Source organism: Numida meleagris, chromosome 3 (genome assembly GCF_002078875.1).
Source record: "Numida meleagris isolate 19003 breed g44 Domestic line chromosome 3, NumMel1.0, whole genome shotgun sequence".
In the NCBI taxonomy this organism is placed as follows: domain Eukaryota; kingdom Metazoa; phylum Chordata; class Aves; order Galliformes; family Numididae; genus Numida; species Numida meleagris.
Genome location: NC_034411.1, coordinates 77,794,970 through 77,811,309, shown reverse-complemented (window position 1 = coordinate 77,811,309; position 16,340 = coordinate 77,794,970). Strand labels below are relative to the sequence as shown.

At 41.8% G+C, this 16,340-nt stretch overlaps 1 protein-coding gene across 15 annotated transcripts in view; it reads right to left on the bottom strand.

Moving 5' to 3' along the window:
* SNAP91 (synaptosome associated protein 91) overlaps nucleotides 8,358-16,340 on the bottom strand; it is a 69,670-nt gene continuing 61,687 nt past the window's right edge. For 10 of the 15 annotated variants that reach the window (XM_021389743.1, XM_021389742.1, XM_021389744.1 and 7 more), the window contains 5 exons: nucleotides 16,290-16,313; nucleotides 13,149-13,232; nucleotides 12,974-13,078; nucleotides 9,986-10,086; nucleotides 8,358-9,781 (listed from right to left, as the gene is read on the bottom strand). In XM_021389743.1, the coding sequence (XP_021245418.1) occupies nucleotides 9,994-10,086; nucleotides 12,974-13,078; nucleotides 13,149-13,232; nucleotides 16,290-16,313 (306 nt within the window). In that variant the 3' untranslated portion in view covers nucleotides 8,358-9,781; nucleotides 9,986-9,993. The remainder of the gene's footprint in view (nucleotides 9,782-9,985; nucleotides 10,087-12,973; nucleotides 13,079-13,148; nucleotides 13,233-16,289; nucleotides 16,314-16,340) is intronic. The other 5 variants (XM_021389745.1, XM_021389749.1, XM_021389748.1 and 2 more) reach the window with 2 other exon arrangements.

The following is a 16,340-nucleotide window of genomic DNA, read 5'->3' as shown; positions in this document are numbered from 1 at the left end:
CAATTCTGTGAATACCTTTAAAAGGTTCTCAGTGGATCCTCTTGGTCATGGCCTCACAAGATACTAATGAATGTCTCTTTAAATATGTTATGGGAAAAATTTCCCTGCCTACTCCTGTCTTCAAGATAATTACACTGTGAGCAACTTTGATGATTAAAAAAAAAAAATGGTTCAGCAAGGAAATGACTCACAGACTATGCCACAACTTATTAATTCTAAAATAAGCAATTAGTTCTGTTTCTGCTGTTAGCAAATGTTGTATTTTCTACCTCACAGAGCTTTTGAACTGGGCCAAGTCAGAAATATGCAAAATATGACAGTGCTGGTTCTCAGCATTATCTTATCTCTGTGCCCTTGAAGCCAGTGGCGATTTGATCACTGTCAGTAAAAGGAGAGGTTTCTGGCAAGGATGAGAGCTGCTTGGGACTATTTAATGGAAAGTTTAGAAGTGATTACAGCAGAGATTATCACCATATCCAATACAAGCAATATTTAACAGGGTCTGACAGGGGCTCCCACACACCTCTGGGAGTCCATGTACAGGAGAGGAGAAAGAGGCACAAGGGAACAAATAGGATCAGCAGGTTCTTCACCTGGACCAAGGTCCATGTGGGGCTGGGAACAGTACCTAAATCCTCCCATTGCTGAGTCTCTACCATCTGCCACTGCCCTGGAGAACGGCTTCGTGCCTGAGAGATGTTTCTCTGTCCCTACCCATGGGTGAAGGCCGTGTCCTCTGCAGGCCCTTGGCAGGAATTTGGTTGCTCCTATGAAGGGCACATTTCAGGACATAGCATGGGTTACACATTTCCAAGGGCCCAGTGGAATCCTACCCAATATCAGCTCATCCCTAAAATGTTCCAACACAGCCCAGTTCCTCATGTGGGTATTTTCCTGACATGGCTCCAATGCCCGGAGTCTTTACCAAGTGTTCAGAATGATCTGAGCAAACAATAGCAGCCACTGAAACCTCAAAACCACCCAGGAAATTGTGTCTTACTTGGGTTACAAATAGCACCCTGATGAGCTGCCCATTCCTCTCCCATGGAGCATGTCTTTGAGCCTTAACAAGGCTGCTGCTTAGAGAGAGGATCAGATATACTGCAAAAGCAATACCCACATTTGATAAAGATTGTGCTTCTTGGCAGTTACGCACACATCGTATTTATTGTGGTTGCTATGGCTCTGCTTTTCCACGTGAAAATGCTGGAAAACATCGGATGAAACCAAACTGGGCAGTTTTTCCGAGGAATTACTCAGCTGCCCTTTAGCTACAGTTAAAGTGCTCTCCAGCCACTCCCCTCCTGTTAATTTCTAACTCTGGATGAATTTCTGGTGTCAGCTTCACTTAATCCCAGCTGCAGGGCCTGTCCGGGTGGCACCTCTGTGGCTGCAGACATGGAAGGGTGCAGGAGAAGGGGAAGGCAAAGGTTGTAATCAACAGCAAAAACCCATAGTACCTTCTGGAATGGGAGAAAAATGTAGAGTTACCCCAGTGGGATTTACTAGTAATATGAGGGGAAAAAAAAAGTTTTAAAAGTAATCTCTAAGACAAGAACCGTATTTTATTTAGTTAGAACGCACCAAGCATTTTTCCATCCTAGCCTGTAACCAGGCAGGGATCCAGTCTGTTGTTTGACTCTTGCTGCTCACTGTGAATTTGGGCTCAGACATAGTTTGCTTAAATGGTGGCATGAGCAGAGGCATCCAAGCACGAACACCAGAGTTTTTGACTCCTTCTCTTTGCTTGGAGAAGAAGAGGCCCAGGGGGATCTCATCAATAAATACCTAGCGGGAGGGTGGGGAGCAAAGAGATGAAGCCAGGCTCTTTCCAGTGGTGTCCGGTGCCAGGACAAGAGAAACGGGCACAAACTCAACACAGGAGATTCCCTGAAGCATTTCTGTGCTGTGCGGGCAGCTGAGCAACGGCACAGGCTGCCCAGAGGCTGTGGGGTTTCTTCCTTGGAGAACTTCAAAAGCCACCCGGACGCAGACCTGGGCGCCCTGCTCTGGGTGTCCCTGCTGGAGCAGGGATTGGGCCAGACGGACCCAGAGGTTCCTTTCCACCTCAGCCATTCTGCTCTGCTCTTTATCTTTTCTTCTTTTGTCTTCTTAAGTTCCCCCCCAGCTTTTTCATCCTTCTAGTATATTAGTGTCTCTAAAAACAGTTCGCTATATGTATCCAGGGAGTATGTATGAAGTCATTTTTAATAATGGTGGGTTGAAACTGAACTCCTGTTTTGGTAAACTCCAGTAACCAAATAAACACTGCAGCACTCACAGTGGTGAACCTTAGAGGGAAATTTGACCCGCTGCACATTATACATATTTATATGTTATAAGCAGGCCTGCAGTTTTCAAAAAAAGTGAAAACAAAGCCAATACTCAAAATAAAAAGTTGTTTTGTTAGTTTCCAATTTAGATCTCAGACTTTAGTGCTTGCAAATTTAACTTTCACAACTGTGATCAGGTACTGCAGCTGCTATGACTGAAGAGCTCCTTTGCTTCTTCCTGATAGACTTTTTCCTTACCATCTGGGACTAAATCCAATCTGACCTCTGTGCATTAATCAATGTGAGGGTAAGTGCTCTGTCCATAGCCTTAAAAAAAATCCCAAAGAACAGCTGCCACTAATAGCATTATACTCCTTTAAGGGGATAGAGCTGTCCTCACAGAGTCCTGCCTTTGGAAGCAGTTTTAGCTTGGTTGGTGTGCTGTACAAACCCACTGTGCCACACACACACACACACACACAGGGACCAGCTCCAACCTCCTCCTCTTCAGCTTGGAGGAAACTCAGAGAATGCAGTAGTATAAGACAGCTGCCATGCAGAGCTGCATGTTCCTTCCCAGCTCAGGCTTGCACCCTTGCATCCTTCACATTTAATGACACCAACTTCCCATGTTCTACCCATTCCCCACAAGGCTAACAAAGCAGCTTTTCTCTGTTTTCTTTCGCACCTCTGAAAGTTTACATATAGTCAGCTACCAAGCTGAAGCATTCACAAAGCCGGGCACTGGCTGGACCCAAGCAGCAAGAGTGGAGTTCAATCACCTGACACATTCTCCTCCCCTGGGTCCCCAGTGAAGCTTTACTGAATTTCCCTCGTTTCTTTGACTGGAACAACAACAACAACTTAATATTAGTAAGATTATCCTAACCAGGGTGCAAATGGCTTGCATAGCCCCAAGACATGCAGGAGGGAGAGGCAGGTCCTGGTGGGGTGCCTGGGGCTGCTGCCAGTCTCCACACCTAGCCAGCACCAGCACATCTGCTGAGCACCCACTGCTGGCAGCCAGCGTGGGAGAGGCTTCTCCCAGCTGCTGTTTCAGTCTGGTGCCAGCACAGTGACACACGTCCCCATGCAGCCGAGCAGCTTGCCAAGGCTAATCCGGGATTAAGCCTGGAAATCCCACCTGTAGGTGGTGCAGCTAGGTTTTATCTGCAGTATTTCCCTACGTTCCATTTGCAAAAAAATCCCAGCTCTATGGAAGGGATAAAACTCTCCTGTTTCAGGAATATGTACAGTGGCCTACGAGGTAACTGTCTTCCATTTGTACAGCTCAGCTTGCAGCCAGGCTTTGCAGCAGCAAAGCAGCACGTCCACCATGGGCCCTTCACAGAGACAATGCTAAACTGGATTCAAAACAGCTCCTGTGCCAGCCTGGCCGCTTCATTCCAGGATTTTCAGACCAACCACCTGCAATATTGCATTGGTGTAAGGTGCTGTCCTTAACATCTAAGGGTGGGTCTCTAAAGGAGCAAAGGCAGTACTGCAGGTTTGAGCTGCAGGATTCGACTTGCTAACAGCAGAAAGCATCAGTGGAGCACATCCCACCATGGGCATCACTGCAGCTCCCAGGGCTCGCAGCTCTCTGTACCTCTGCAATTTACATCTGAGAGAAATACAAATCATTTCATAGAACCAGAGAATTGTTTGAGTTGGATGGGACGCTTGAAGTTCATCTGGTCCAACTGCCCTGCAATGAACAGGGACACCTACAGCTAGATCAGGCTGCTCAGAGCTCCATCCAGCCTGACCTCAGATGTCTCCATGGACAGGGCATCTATCACCAATCTGGGCAACCTGTTCCAGTGCCTCACTATCCTCATTGTAAAAAACTTCTTCCTATATTCAGTCTAAATCTCCCCTCTTCTAATTTGAAACCACTTCCTCTTGTCCTATTACAACAGACCCTACTAAAGAGTCTGTCCCCTTCTTCCTTATAGCCCCCCTTCAGTATATTCCCCCTTCTTATAGCCCATTCTTCAGTATATACTTATCTAAAGGGAGCTGTAGGTTATGATACGTTAGCAAATTCTTTGAGGTATTTTAAAAAGCTGTTAAAAGCCCAAAAAACCCAGATCCAGCCCTTAATGGTTGTTAGTTAAAAAAAGTAAGCTCTCTGAAAAATGCCCAAACCAGACTAAATGATAGAGTAGGATTAGAATCAATCCTGATGGTCAATCGTGAAGCCAAATGTCTAAAGAAGCAAAATATTTTAGTAGATACATAAGCTGCTTTATTACAAAAAATGTTTGCCAGGATCTTGAAATCCTATAGAAAAACTAGATACAAAATACCATGTTTTGGGTTGACAGAACAGTGCAACAATTCTCTAGAGCAGATTTCACTACACTAATGGCATAGGTGTAAGATATATACCAGAGGTGCACATGCATTATGATTACTACTTATAATCCTAAATGTTTAAACAAAAAGTGAAACTCTTGCCACCACTATGTAATCTATTTATGTTTGGAAAAGAACCGTATTTTTTGAATGGTATCTTTGTTAAGAAATTTAAATCAACTCTTGTTCAAATCTTTATGAGCACCTTGGTAATAAGATTATGATTTCATCTGCATATGCTGGAGCTTAACATATAAAAGGAAATTTGAGAGAAATAATAATAATAAAAAAGCCAGTTGAATGAAATATTAGCCAAATAACGATCTCAACTTCATTTCACATAAGTTTTGGAAGCTGCTTAAAACCAGACCATGCACATGAACAAACACAGCCCCTAAAATTAGATTCTCCTACAAAAGTGGAAATATGAAAACTTCCGTGTGTCTGAGGTCACATGAACAACAGCAGCTGGTTTGTATCAAGGTTCAGAAGAGATCAGTAGGTTCAAAGATGCTCTAACACCTGAACCAGTATTTATATAGTGTGACAATTTTAATTATACGGCATGGTCTCAATATCACTAATTTCTCCCCATTTTTAACCAAAGTTTAGCAGCTTCACTAGTCTGTTAAACTTCTTTTCAGCTCCTGTCAAAAATAATCTGTTCTACTCTTAGATTTTTTTAAATAAAGCCAAATTTTGGGGTTTTGAAACTGTACTTTAAGTTAGCTGGAGATAGCATGGGATTATTCCAGTAAGGAAGAATCACTGAATCCTCCAGGACAGATTGACTGGGTACAATTACAGACATGTTATAGATACACGAAGCTCAAGTCTTACAACTAGCCATAGAAATTATTTTTTTCTACTCCTGGATTAAAGCAGCATTTCACAAAGCCCAGGACATTTATATATGTGACAGACAGCCTACTAGTCCCTGCAGTTATGGTGGGTAATTCAGTTGTCCCAAACTGTCAGTTCAAGACTGAAGGAATACTTTCACCTTCCCCTGAACCTGTTGTCACTCAGCAGTATGAAATTTCTGTTTCCATTGGAGTGGGCTACTGCTTTGACAAGAAAGATGGCAACTGCAGATGTCTACAACAGCAAGGTAACCTGACGAAGAGCTTATGTCACACTAAACTAGGAGACAGCTCTATTTCCATAATATGGGCCACACTGCATAACGCCCAACCATGAACACCTGGACAGAGGGGCTTTACACTGCCGTAGCAGGGTAGATATTTATCAGCCTTTCAAAGGTTCACCTACACAGCCAGAGGAGAGGTTTGCTGTCCTCAATCCTTGCAGTGTTCACCCCCACCCCTCTGCAATTCTACACTTTTTTTGTGCTGAGTTTCTGCCTCTGCACTACCACCTTTGGTAACTCACGTTTGGTCCTTACTTCTATAACTGCACTAGAAGATGTCTGTACAAAAGAACAAGCACCAGGCTTTTGCTACCCACATGGTTCTCAGAGTTTAATTAAGGGGAAGGGAAGAGGAGGTGAAGTTTTAGGAGCCAAGATCTGAAACAGAAAAAAAAAACAGTGCTGGCTGCTTTAAAACACATATAGCCCACTCTCGCCAACTGTAATTCCATCTCTGAAATTCTTGTTTAGTTCTTTCAGTCCTTTTTAGTGTCTGCCACTACCCACATTGCTCACAGCACTAGTAATACACAACGTGCAGGGAAAGGGGTTTTCTTTTAATAAAGTTTCTGAACATATTTCATATTTCAGAAGAGAGATGTGCGCATCATCTTTATGTCACCATCATTATTTATACCAGAGGAAGTTTCGGTTGGCTTTTCTAAGCATCAGGAGTTGGTAGATCTGCACTGCTGTTACTGAGACCTTTTTTTTTCCATGAAGAATAAGTTGCCTACGCAGGCAGCTCTCATTTTAGTGGGAAAGATGGGAAAGGAGGATCAGGAGCCAAGAGCCATACCATAGAAAAACAGAACTATGTCAGCTATGGCTGGTGGCTATATCATGCACTAGATCTGTCATCCACCATATTACCAAAGCATCAACTGCATTTGCAAAGCAATTTCTTTCTGACTGACCTTTTTAAGGCAAATCTCTAGCTTCTTCAGTTGTTCTACAAAATCTTAGGAACAGAAGTTCAAGTTGCAGCATGATTTTGCAACCAGTCTGAAATACAATCTTAGAAGACAACAATTCAGTTTTCAGCTTCCAGGTTTTCATCTGTTGTCTTGGGGAACACCAGCATCACTCCAAAAGAAGTCCAAAAATCAAGTTACAGTACATTGAAATACACAGCTAAAAAATAATCACACAAAAAAGTTAATTATAATAAATGATGAATGGGGAAGCACTGTGAGACGACGCTAACCCCAAGCATTCAAACAATGGGCCAGGTCTGAGGAAATTTTGAGGTTTGCTACCATTGTCATTCAAAAATCTACAGCAAATTGAGTTCACAGTTTCCAGGCATTCAGCATCCCCTAAGGCACCCAGGCTTGAGGAGGAGCTGTGCATTTCTCACATCACTAGAAGTTCCATCTTCAAAGGAAAACCACCACACTCATACAGAGCTCACTGGCATGAGATCTACACAAGAGTAACAAGAATGAAGAACAAGGACTGGAGGCACTGTAGAAGCTGCTGAAGAGAGACATTTACTGCACAGTGAGGGAGTGCACCTGGCAGAGGAGGAGTCCCCACACTGAGGTTTCACCCCTTGAAGCATCTGTGTCCTACAGAAATAACTAGATTTTGTTGTAGCAAACATTTATTGGCAACAAAGTGCATGCAACTAGTTTTGCATCATTAATTAGAATGACATCCAATGAAGTGGTCTGAACACATCTCCTCACATGCAGTGCTTGGTTATGACTGTCCTCTGAAAAAGGTATGCTTGCTTCGAGAAAGCTTCACAACACGGTGTGTCAGAACTCTAGGCAACACAGAGCACATAGTGAGGATGAGCAAAAAACTCAGCTGACCAGAGCCAGAGAGCACTGTGAGTCTTTCTGGATGTCCAGTTATAGAGCTTGTTTGCGTCTTAGAGCTCAAACAGTGAGAAAACCCAGGGATTTACAGGGCAGTCTGACTCTACGGGTTGTGTATATTAAAAGCCTTTCAAATGGCCAACCGAGATAGATTCATAATATCAATGTAGCAGCAAATAAAAGAAAAAGGAATAAAAATAAAACTGAACAACAAAAAAATCTCTTAAGCACCACCCTGCTGGTGGAAATTTCTTTGAAATCCAGTTCTAAATTCAGACCCCACCAAGTTGTTTCAGTGTTTTGCTGTTTGTAACAAAACAGCCTTCAGTACCACCTTATCACTTCATCTTCTGCCACTTCATCACTTCATCAAAAGGTCTCTTGTTAGTCACGTACCATCAAAAAGACTTTAGTGTGGCTAAACATTTTCCCTTCCTTCCATCTTGCCATAAGATGAATCTTAGCACAAGCAACTCCTGTAGCTGCACTAGCTCTCAACAAGCTGTTGAAAGAAACCTCGTAGAAAAGAAATCAGGACCAGTACTATAAGCTCTCACAGCTGCAGTTACTTCATTATTATTCTAGTTTAGGAGATTACATCTTTAATGAAAACTTCTGAGGTGTTATGGGTCAAACTACAGAATTCTCTTCTCCCTCTCACAAGGACCTTCTCACAATACATATTTCCCCATCAAAGCGCATTATTGTGCTCAGCATCTGAATGATCAGGAAAATGGCAACAAGGTATTTACTTTGATCAAGGTGTTTATTGCATCTCAGAGGGCACACATGCACTGGGGTTTTCTGTTTTTCTGTTTTTTGCTTTTTTTTTTAAACCGAAATACAAAGAAGAGCCATTTTGAAATTAACTTCTTATAGAACTTTCCCATTACGGTGTATGTTATCCCCACAGCAAATTCTGTGACACAACCACTCCTAATGGTACCATACATTGATTAAATAGTTAATTTGAAAGACTTCCAGTGAGTATCCTTCCAACCCAATATGCTTTTACAGAGAACTGCCAAGCCACTTGTAACACTGATCAACAGTGACCTCATTTAAGAGTCAAGATCTTAAGCCAAGCCATCAGCAGAAACAGTATGAGAACAAATAAAAAATAAAAGAAACACATTATGTACAGTAAAGGGCATGGATCTCCGGATCAGAATTAAATCTAATCTCCAATTGTACAAAAGCTACTCACAGCGCAGTTGGGAAAATGGAAAAAACACTAGCCTAAGGCATACACAGGTAAGCACTAAATTAAGAGATGTACATAAGAACTAAACAGAGGTGAATAACATCACTTGTAATGTCCTGACTACAGATATACCAAAGAGTGCTCCCAGATTTAAAATTCCATAATGCCAGACAACTATGGTTGCTTTTTTCAACTACGTGGAGAGAAACTGACCCTTTACTTATTTTCAGTGCATTGAGCAAGAACTGATAGATAAATACGCCAATTTTAAATGAAAAAAGTTAAATAATTAAAATATATTTTAAAATCAAAACAGCAATAAATATGGTATTCTTTCAGATATGACTTTTCAGTCTTGAAAAATCATTGGAAAAGTACTTGTTATGGAAGTTTACCTTTATATTACTTTAAATTATCTTAACATATACAGTGCCACAAAAATAAAACATTTTTTCACAACAATTGAGATTCCTGTGACCGGAAAAAAATGTATTCCACACAATTCCATAAGTATTTTCCTTACTATCTGGTACTATCACACTATGTTTTGTAACAGATAAAGGATAAACTGAGTCTTAGGGAAATTGTAGGTGTCCTCAAAAAGTTATATACATTGAAACCTTCAAAAAACACAGACATCGCTCCAAATGGCTCACCAAACAACAGCTGCATAATCTGCCCCTGTGGGATAGGTTCAGAAAAGCACTAGAAGGCATCAGAAACATACATCCATTGTTTAAATTGTAAAACACAAATAACCCAAGTACACAAATTTAGAGAGTAGGGATAACAGCTAAGGTAGTACACATTCCTAATGTTCACTTTCACAGCTGTGCTACACGTTTCAGGAGTAAGAGAAAGTCTGAGTAAGCGCTGGGTTTGGTACTGGTGGCTCATTTTGAAACTCTGAGCATCCAATTGTAGACTCCAGACTCACGTTTTTATCATCTCGTCAGAAAAATTGCAGCTGTGGAAAGAGAAGAATGTTACATGAAAGCAGAAATGACAAATCAAATAAAGCACAGTTTTCTGTTTTAGCCACATTAGCAGTGCATGTTCCTACAGTTCTCTGCAGGTACAATTCTGCTCATCATGTTTAATCTACAGGACGAATCAGCATCTGTTTGGCAGATCTGTACTGCGGCATAACATGCAGGCAGTCACAAAATACCTTATCGTTTACAAGAAATCCTTGATGTTAAGATCCGCTAATGGGTCCTTTGTTGGAGGTTTCTTGGGACTCTGAGTAGCAGGAGTTGGGCTTGGAGAAAGCTAACAGACGCCAGCCAGGAAGGCAGAAAAAAACAAAGCAATATGGATACACAAGCATTAGGTAAGTATAGCTGGATCTCACACAAGCACATTGCAAGCATATGAAAGCTCTACATTGTTGTTAACTTCACTGTGCTGCCATTTTGCTCAAGCATTGTTTAAACTCTGTCCTTACTACAGAGTTAACAATGGATTGCTGATGTTATGGGCACAGACACCGTGTATTCTTGTTAGCACAGCTGTAAATCACTCTCACCCTGTAAAACAGAACAGCATTAGGACTGTCAAACCAGACAGAAGTTAAGCAATTGTTAGATGTTAAACACCAAGATACAGAATAAGCTGAGCGTATGCTGCAGACTACAACTAAAAATCCCAGCAAATGGCATTTAAATACAAGTTGTTCTGCACTGGTAACATAAATGAAAGCCCACAGTGTACTGCAGACCTGACTGTATTATACCTAAATTCTTCTTGATTTTTGTTAGGCATAAAATGAATTATTCCATAGAAAGTGTCCATTTTTCAAGTTCCATGCAACTCTTTTCCCTAATGAGCTAAATGATTCTCCTATCCTTACTCCGCACTGTCACCACCTTACCTGAGGGCACTGCAGGTATTTATACGTAGCTCTGGCACACTGTTGACTACCCTACTCTAAAAAAAAAATGTGTTTGTGTCTTCCATAATATCATTCTTGGTAATCTGTGTCAAGAGACAATTTAAGGTGGGAAGACCATGTAGGTACATAAGAAATGTGGAGCTCCAATACCAACAACTTAAATTCTTTGAGCAGTTTCACGCTCTTCTCATTTCTACAAGGAAAATTCAGAGATACTTAAACAGGAATGTAGTTTCTTACTTAAGGAGTGCAGTTTGCTACAAGTTTATCGTTTGACTTAATGTTTGGAAAATTGAGAGGTGGAGTGGTTTCAAGTATCAAAAATCAGATTTTAGGCCCACAGCATGAACTTCTATCACAGAACTCATTTCAAAGACAAGATGAACCTCTTAAAAAGTACTTCAGGAAAGTTGTTCCCTACCTCTCCTCTGGAAAGGGCCTTTCCTTTACAGAGTTACTACAAACTGAACTGTACTGTGGAAAAATAGCCTGGAACAGCTTACGTTGTGGCTTATGTTGTATCAACTAGTGGCTATCAATCAGCTAAAAGCTTTGTATCAGAGTGGATACAGAGCGCTGCATTTCCAATCTTATTAGCTTCAAGTTAGAAGGAATACTTGGGTAACTGTAAGAAGCAACTGATACTTATTGTTTCAATAGGATAGATGGCATGTCTCCATTCACACAACCTACTTCATCATTATCTACTCCATTAGATATTTTTGTCATATTAAAGAAAGACCCATCTTCCTGGTAGCCAATAAGTCATGTTAGCGTTTTCTGGTTACTAGCCTTGCATTATGAATAGGGTGATCAGTTACCACAATCTAATCCCAAATATTAGCTTGAATTACCTTTTCTTCAGATCCATCTAGTGCAACTGCCTTTAATCAGCTAGTGCACAATTCTTGCCAAGTGAAGCATTTGAGGCAGAAGCACTCAGACACTGAAGTCTGCTAAGATTGGACTTTCAGGTGGCAGCTGGTAGGTAGGCAGCTGCATGATGAGGAACAGACTGCAGGACAGATGGTTGTCTGAATGACATAAGTAATGTGTGAGTACTACAGCAGTGCACTACTTTGTGTTCGGGGCTAGAGACCACTTTGCAGTTCTTTACTATTTTCTGCCTCCTGAATTACAATCATCTTCTCAGACTAATTTGTTCTGCTTTGAAGCATCACTACATATGAACCTGCAGGATAACATCCAGAAGTAACTTCTAGGTATACAGGTCAAACATAAAGAGAGGTGTCAGGACAAGAGGCAGTGAGCACAAAATGGAGCACAGGAGGCTCCTCCTGAACACCAACAAGCACTTCTGTGATGTTTGAGTGACTGAGCAGTGGGCGCCTCAGAGGCTGTGAAGTCTCTTCCTTAGAGAACTTCAGAAGCCATCTGGACATGGTCCTGGGCATCTTACTTGAGCAAGGATTGGTCAAGAAGACTTCCAGATGTTCCTTCAAGCTTCAGTCATTCTCTTATTCACCCAGATTTGCTACTAAGCAAGTATCTCCTCGTTTAATGAATAAGAAACTCCCTGTATGCAGCAACTACCAGAGAATTCATATGGGTAGAAATTTATTCTAAAGAGTCTACATCTGTCTCACAATTTAGACACCCAATCCAGGTTTTAATCACTATGCTAGTTCTTAAAGAACAAGTTTGCTTTATCTACATGTGGCCAAGTTGTATGAGTCCCTTTGAGTCTAAACATGTGATTGTCACAAAGTCAGACTAGGTAAATATACTTTAAATATATGAAAAAATGAAGCAGTGCCATGTACCTCCCAACTTAAAAAAAAAAACAAAAAAAAAAACAGTGACTGAAGCTCAGGACCTTTTGTTTGCATTCCTCTACATCAGTGTAGGTCAGAAGAAAAATTCCACTCCACAATACTTAAATTTGCACATTGCAGTGAAAAACATATCTTTAACTCTCCAGTGTTACATACACTATGGGAATTTATACTCAAATGCAGTAATTTTGCAACATGTCACCAGCCTAAAACAGTTAAACTTGCATTTACTAAGAAACAGCCGTCATCAAAGAACTCGAGACCTCAGCTTGTCCGTAAGCAGAAGGTCAGTTTTCTGAAGAGTCCTCTTGGTGGGCTGAGAGAGAAGATGCAGAGCATAGCTCTAGTAAGTGTGGACAAGCTCTGAACAGAATGGAGATGTCACACAGCTCTACTTCGAACTTTATCCATATCCCCCCCAAAACACATCTTGGAAGTAGTTTGACACAGGAGACTCTTTCTGACTCACCTGTACACCAGGGCCTGCGGCAGCTCCAAACGGCGGCCTCATCATGGGCTGCCCATACATCACTGGCTGCTGGGGCATCATGGGTACACCTGGTCCCCCTGGGGGCTGTAAATCAAAGCAGCATGAGTAGGTTTCTGGATAAAAAAGGGAGAACTGTGTAGTGAAAGAGACTCACCATCCCAAATGTGGCCCCTGGCTGTGCAACAGGCGGGGTACCTCCTGCAGGAGGAACTCCACCTGCTGGAGGCACAGCTCCTGCCTGGAAAAGAAAAAAAAAGTTAAAAAAAGAAACAAAAGCATGAATGTCTGTAATGCCAATTATCGGGAAACTGCATTCCCAAAGTTGTTCTAGCGAGACAGGCTGTTATGTAGTAGGTTATACCTAACCTCAAAATCATGATGCTTCTGAAGAATGAGAGAATTGAATTAGTCCTTACAACAATGTTCAGCTTTCTTTGTCAGAAGAAAGCTAGGGTGACAGACTCAATTCTCTTCACAAATAGAGTTAGTTTTCTGAATACGATCCAAAATGGGCCCAAGGAAATTTATACTTTTCTTCTCCTTCAACACAGGGTAAGAAAGCACACCGATTTTATAACTGATAGCCAACACGCCATTGCACATGCTGTAGCACTGAGTTTTAGTAAAAGCTATAGATTTATGCCTAGCTTAAGCAGAATGTAAAGTTAAAGGAAGTAATTGCTATAGTAATTAGTTTCCAATAAAAAGGTAGTATTATTATGCAGTGATATTCATATAACTTTAACTTAAAAACTAAGTTCACACACTTAAACCACAATCAGAACTGTTACATACTTTACTAAGGAAAGTTTAACTTGTTATGCAATGGATTTTCATTCAAATAACACATAAGCAAGGAAAAGAGATCTTCCACTAGGATTCAGGAAGAGAGAAATGTTAGTTTAGCAGTCTGACTGTATAAACAGCACAACTAAAACAGTATCCTTGAACTAGCCAACTCAGGTATCTAGCAGAACCTACGTACCATCCCTTTAGGTTACCTGGCCTGTAATTTCCCATGTACAGTCTCCTTATGGCCTAGAAAGCATGCAAGTCTCTCCTTTCCACAGAAGTATATTTAATCCAAACACTGTTTAAATTCTTAGTAAGAACTTTAAAGAGAGGCAGGAAGCATTCAAGTAAGGAATTTAAAGATGGTGGTAGGATTTTTAGGAACATCATTACTGCTATCTTGGGGCCTAAGTCTATGGGCACAATTTCTTAAGCTGACACAGAAATTGTACGGTCATGCCTGAGTCTCTAAATCCTGACTGCCTACTTTGAGTCAGTTATAGAATCACAGAACTATAGAATCCCTAGAGTTGGAAGGGACCTTTAAAAGTCATCTAGCCCAACTCCCCTGCAATGAACAGGGATATCCACAGCTAGATCAGGATGCCCAGGGCTTGATCCAGTCTCATCTTGAAAGTCTCCAGGGATGGTGCATCCACTATCTCTCAGGGCAACCTGTTCCAGTGTCTCACCACCCTCACTGTAAAAGACTTTTTCCTTATGTCCAACCTAAATACATCCTCTTTAAGCTTGAAACCATTTCCCCTTGTCCTATCACAACAGACCCTGCTAAAGAGTCTGTCCTCTTCTTTCCTGTAGCTCCCCTTTAGGTACTGAAAGGCTGCTATCACGTCACCTCAGAGCCTTCTCTTCTCCAGGCTCAACAGCCCCAGCTCTCTCAGCCTGTCCTTGTAGGAGGTGTTCTATCCCTTGGATCATTTCTGTGGGCTTCCTCTGGATGAGCACTAACATGTCTCCCCTGTACTGAGGACTCCACGTCTGGATGCAGTACTCCAGGTGAGGCCCCACCAGCACAGAGTAGAGGGGCAGGATCACCTCCCTTGACCTGCTGGCCACACTTCTTTTGATGCAGCCCAGGGTATGGTTGGCTTTCTGAGCTGCAAGAGGACATTGCTGGCTCATGTCCAGCTTCCCATCAACCAGTACCTCCAGGTCTTTTTTCAGCAGGGCTGCACTCCATCCTTTCATCCCCCAGCCTGCACTGGTAGTGAGGGTTGCCTCAACCCAGGTGCAAGACCTTGCACGTGGCTTTGGTGAACCTCATGAGGGTCACCTGTGCCCACTGCTCAAGCCAGTCCAGGTCCCTCTGGATGGCTTCCCGTCCCTCTGGTGCGTCGACTGCACCTCACAGCTTGGTGTCATACGCAAACTTGCTGAGGGTGCACTCGAGCCCACTATCAATGCCATTGATGAAGATACAAGAGTATTGGTCCCAGCAATGACTGATGATGAGTGTCTGCATGCTCTCAGTTGACAGCCCTGGAGATATGCAGGAATTACTCACCACACAGCCTACTTCTATGAAGGCTGCATTTAATGCCCTTGCCTGATCCTTGTTTCCAGGTAGAAATACACCAGTTTCTTAAGGAACATGGGATTAGTCAGGATAACTCATTCCAGACTCATTAAACAACAAGCACTCTATTCTTTCTTAACTATTAATAGGAATCTTTTTTTCAGTCTGAAAGTTCTACCAGGAGCATTTCAATTAAAATCATTATCACACTAGCAGTACATCTGTCCTCAAGCTAAGAACAATATCTTGGATGTGGAAAGCAAGGAATATAAAGGTATGGGCTAATGACATCAGAAGAGCACCCTAAAGCTACCTGATTGCAGTCAAAGGAACACATCTTAGTGAATTCAGTCCATCAGTTGCCAAAAATACAGCCATACAAACTGAACCTGCTTGTGCCTGAAAGTGTAAGGGTCACTGAAAGGAACAGATTTTTGTGAAATACTGCTGATTTTAATCTGAAAGAGAAGGAAAAAGTGACCAAAACTTCAGTGGCTCAAATTCAGGGTTCAACAGTAATGTGAAGGACTGCTTCATTTGGTCTTCACATTTATTTTTCCCTGTGACTCTGGTTTTCAAAAATACTTTGGTGCACAGATTTAGAAGAAATGCATAAAACACCCATGTTTCACAAAATGCTATTAAAACCACCCGGCTTTCCAAGAAAGGACAGTTACTTATCAGATGGTAAAACCACTATTAGATCAGACTGGAATTACAGAAGCTAGAAATTTCAGGCAGTGTACATCACCAGATTGGTCACATCCGTATACAGCAAAGATTGTTTGAAACTACCATTTGTTGCTTGAGGATTTTCTGCTGCATGGACAATCCAAAAAGAGCCATGTTAGGTAGCTTCTAGATAGTTTTAAGCCAGCCTTAGTAACTGCGGTGCAGGTGAGGTGCTGTTAGTATCTTCATGTTTAGTAAGTGCAATGAGATTCCCCCCAAAAATAATTCACTTACACTGTACAGTATTGTCCAGCCTCTCTATTAAGAAAAAAAGTTAGCATTACA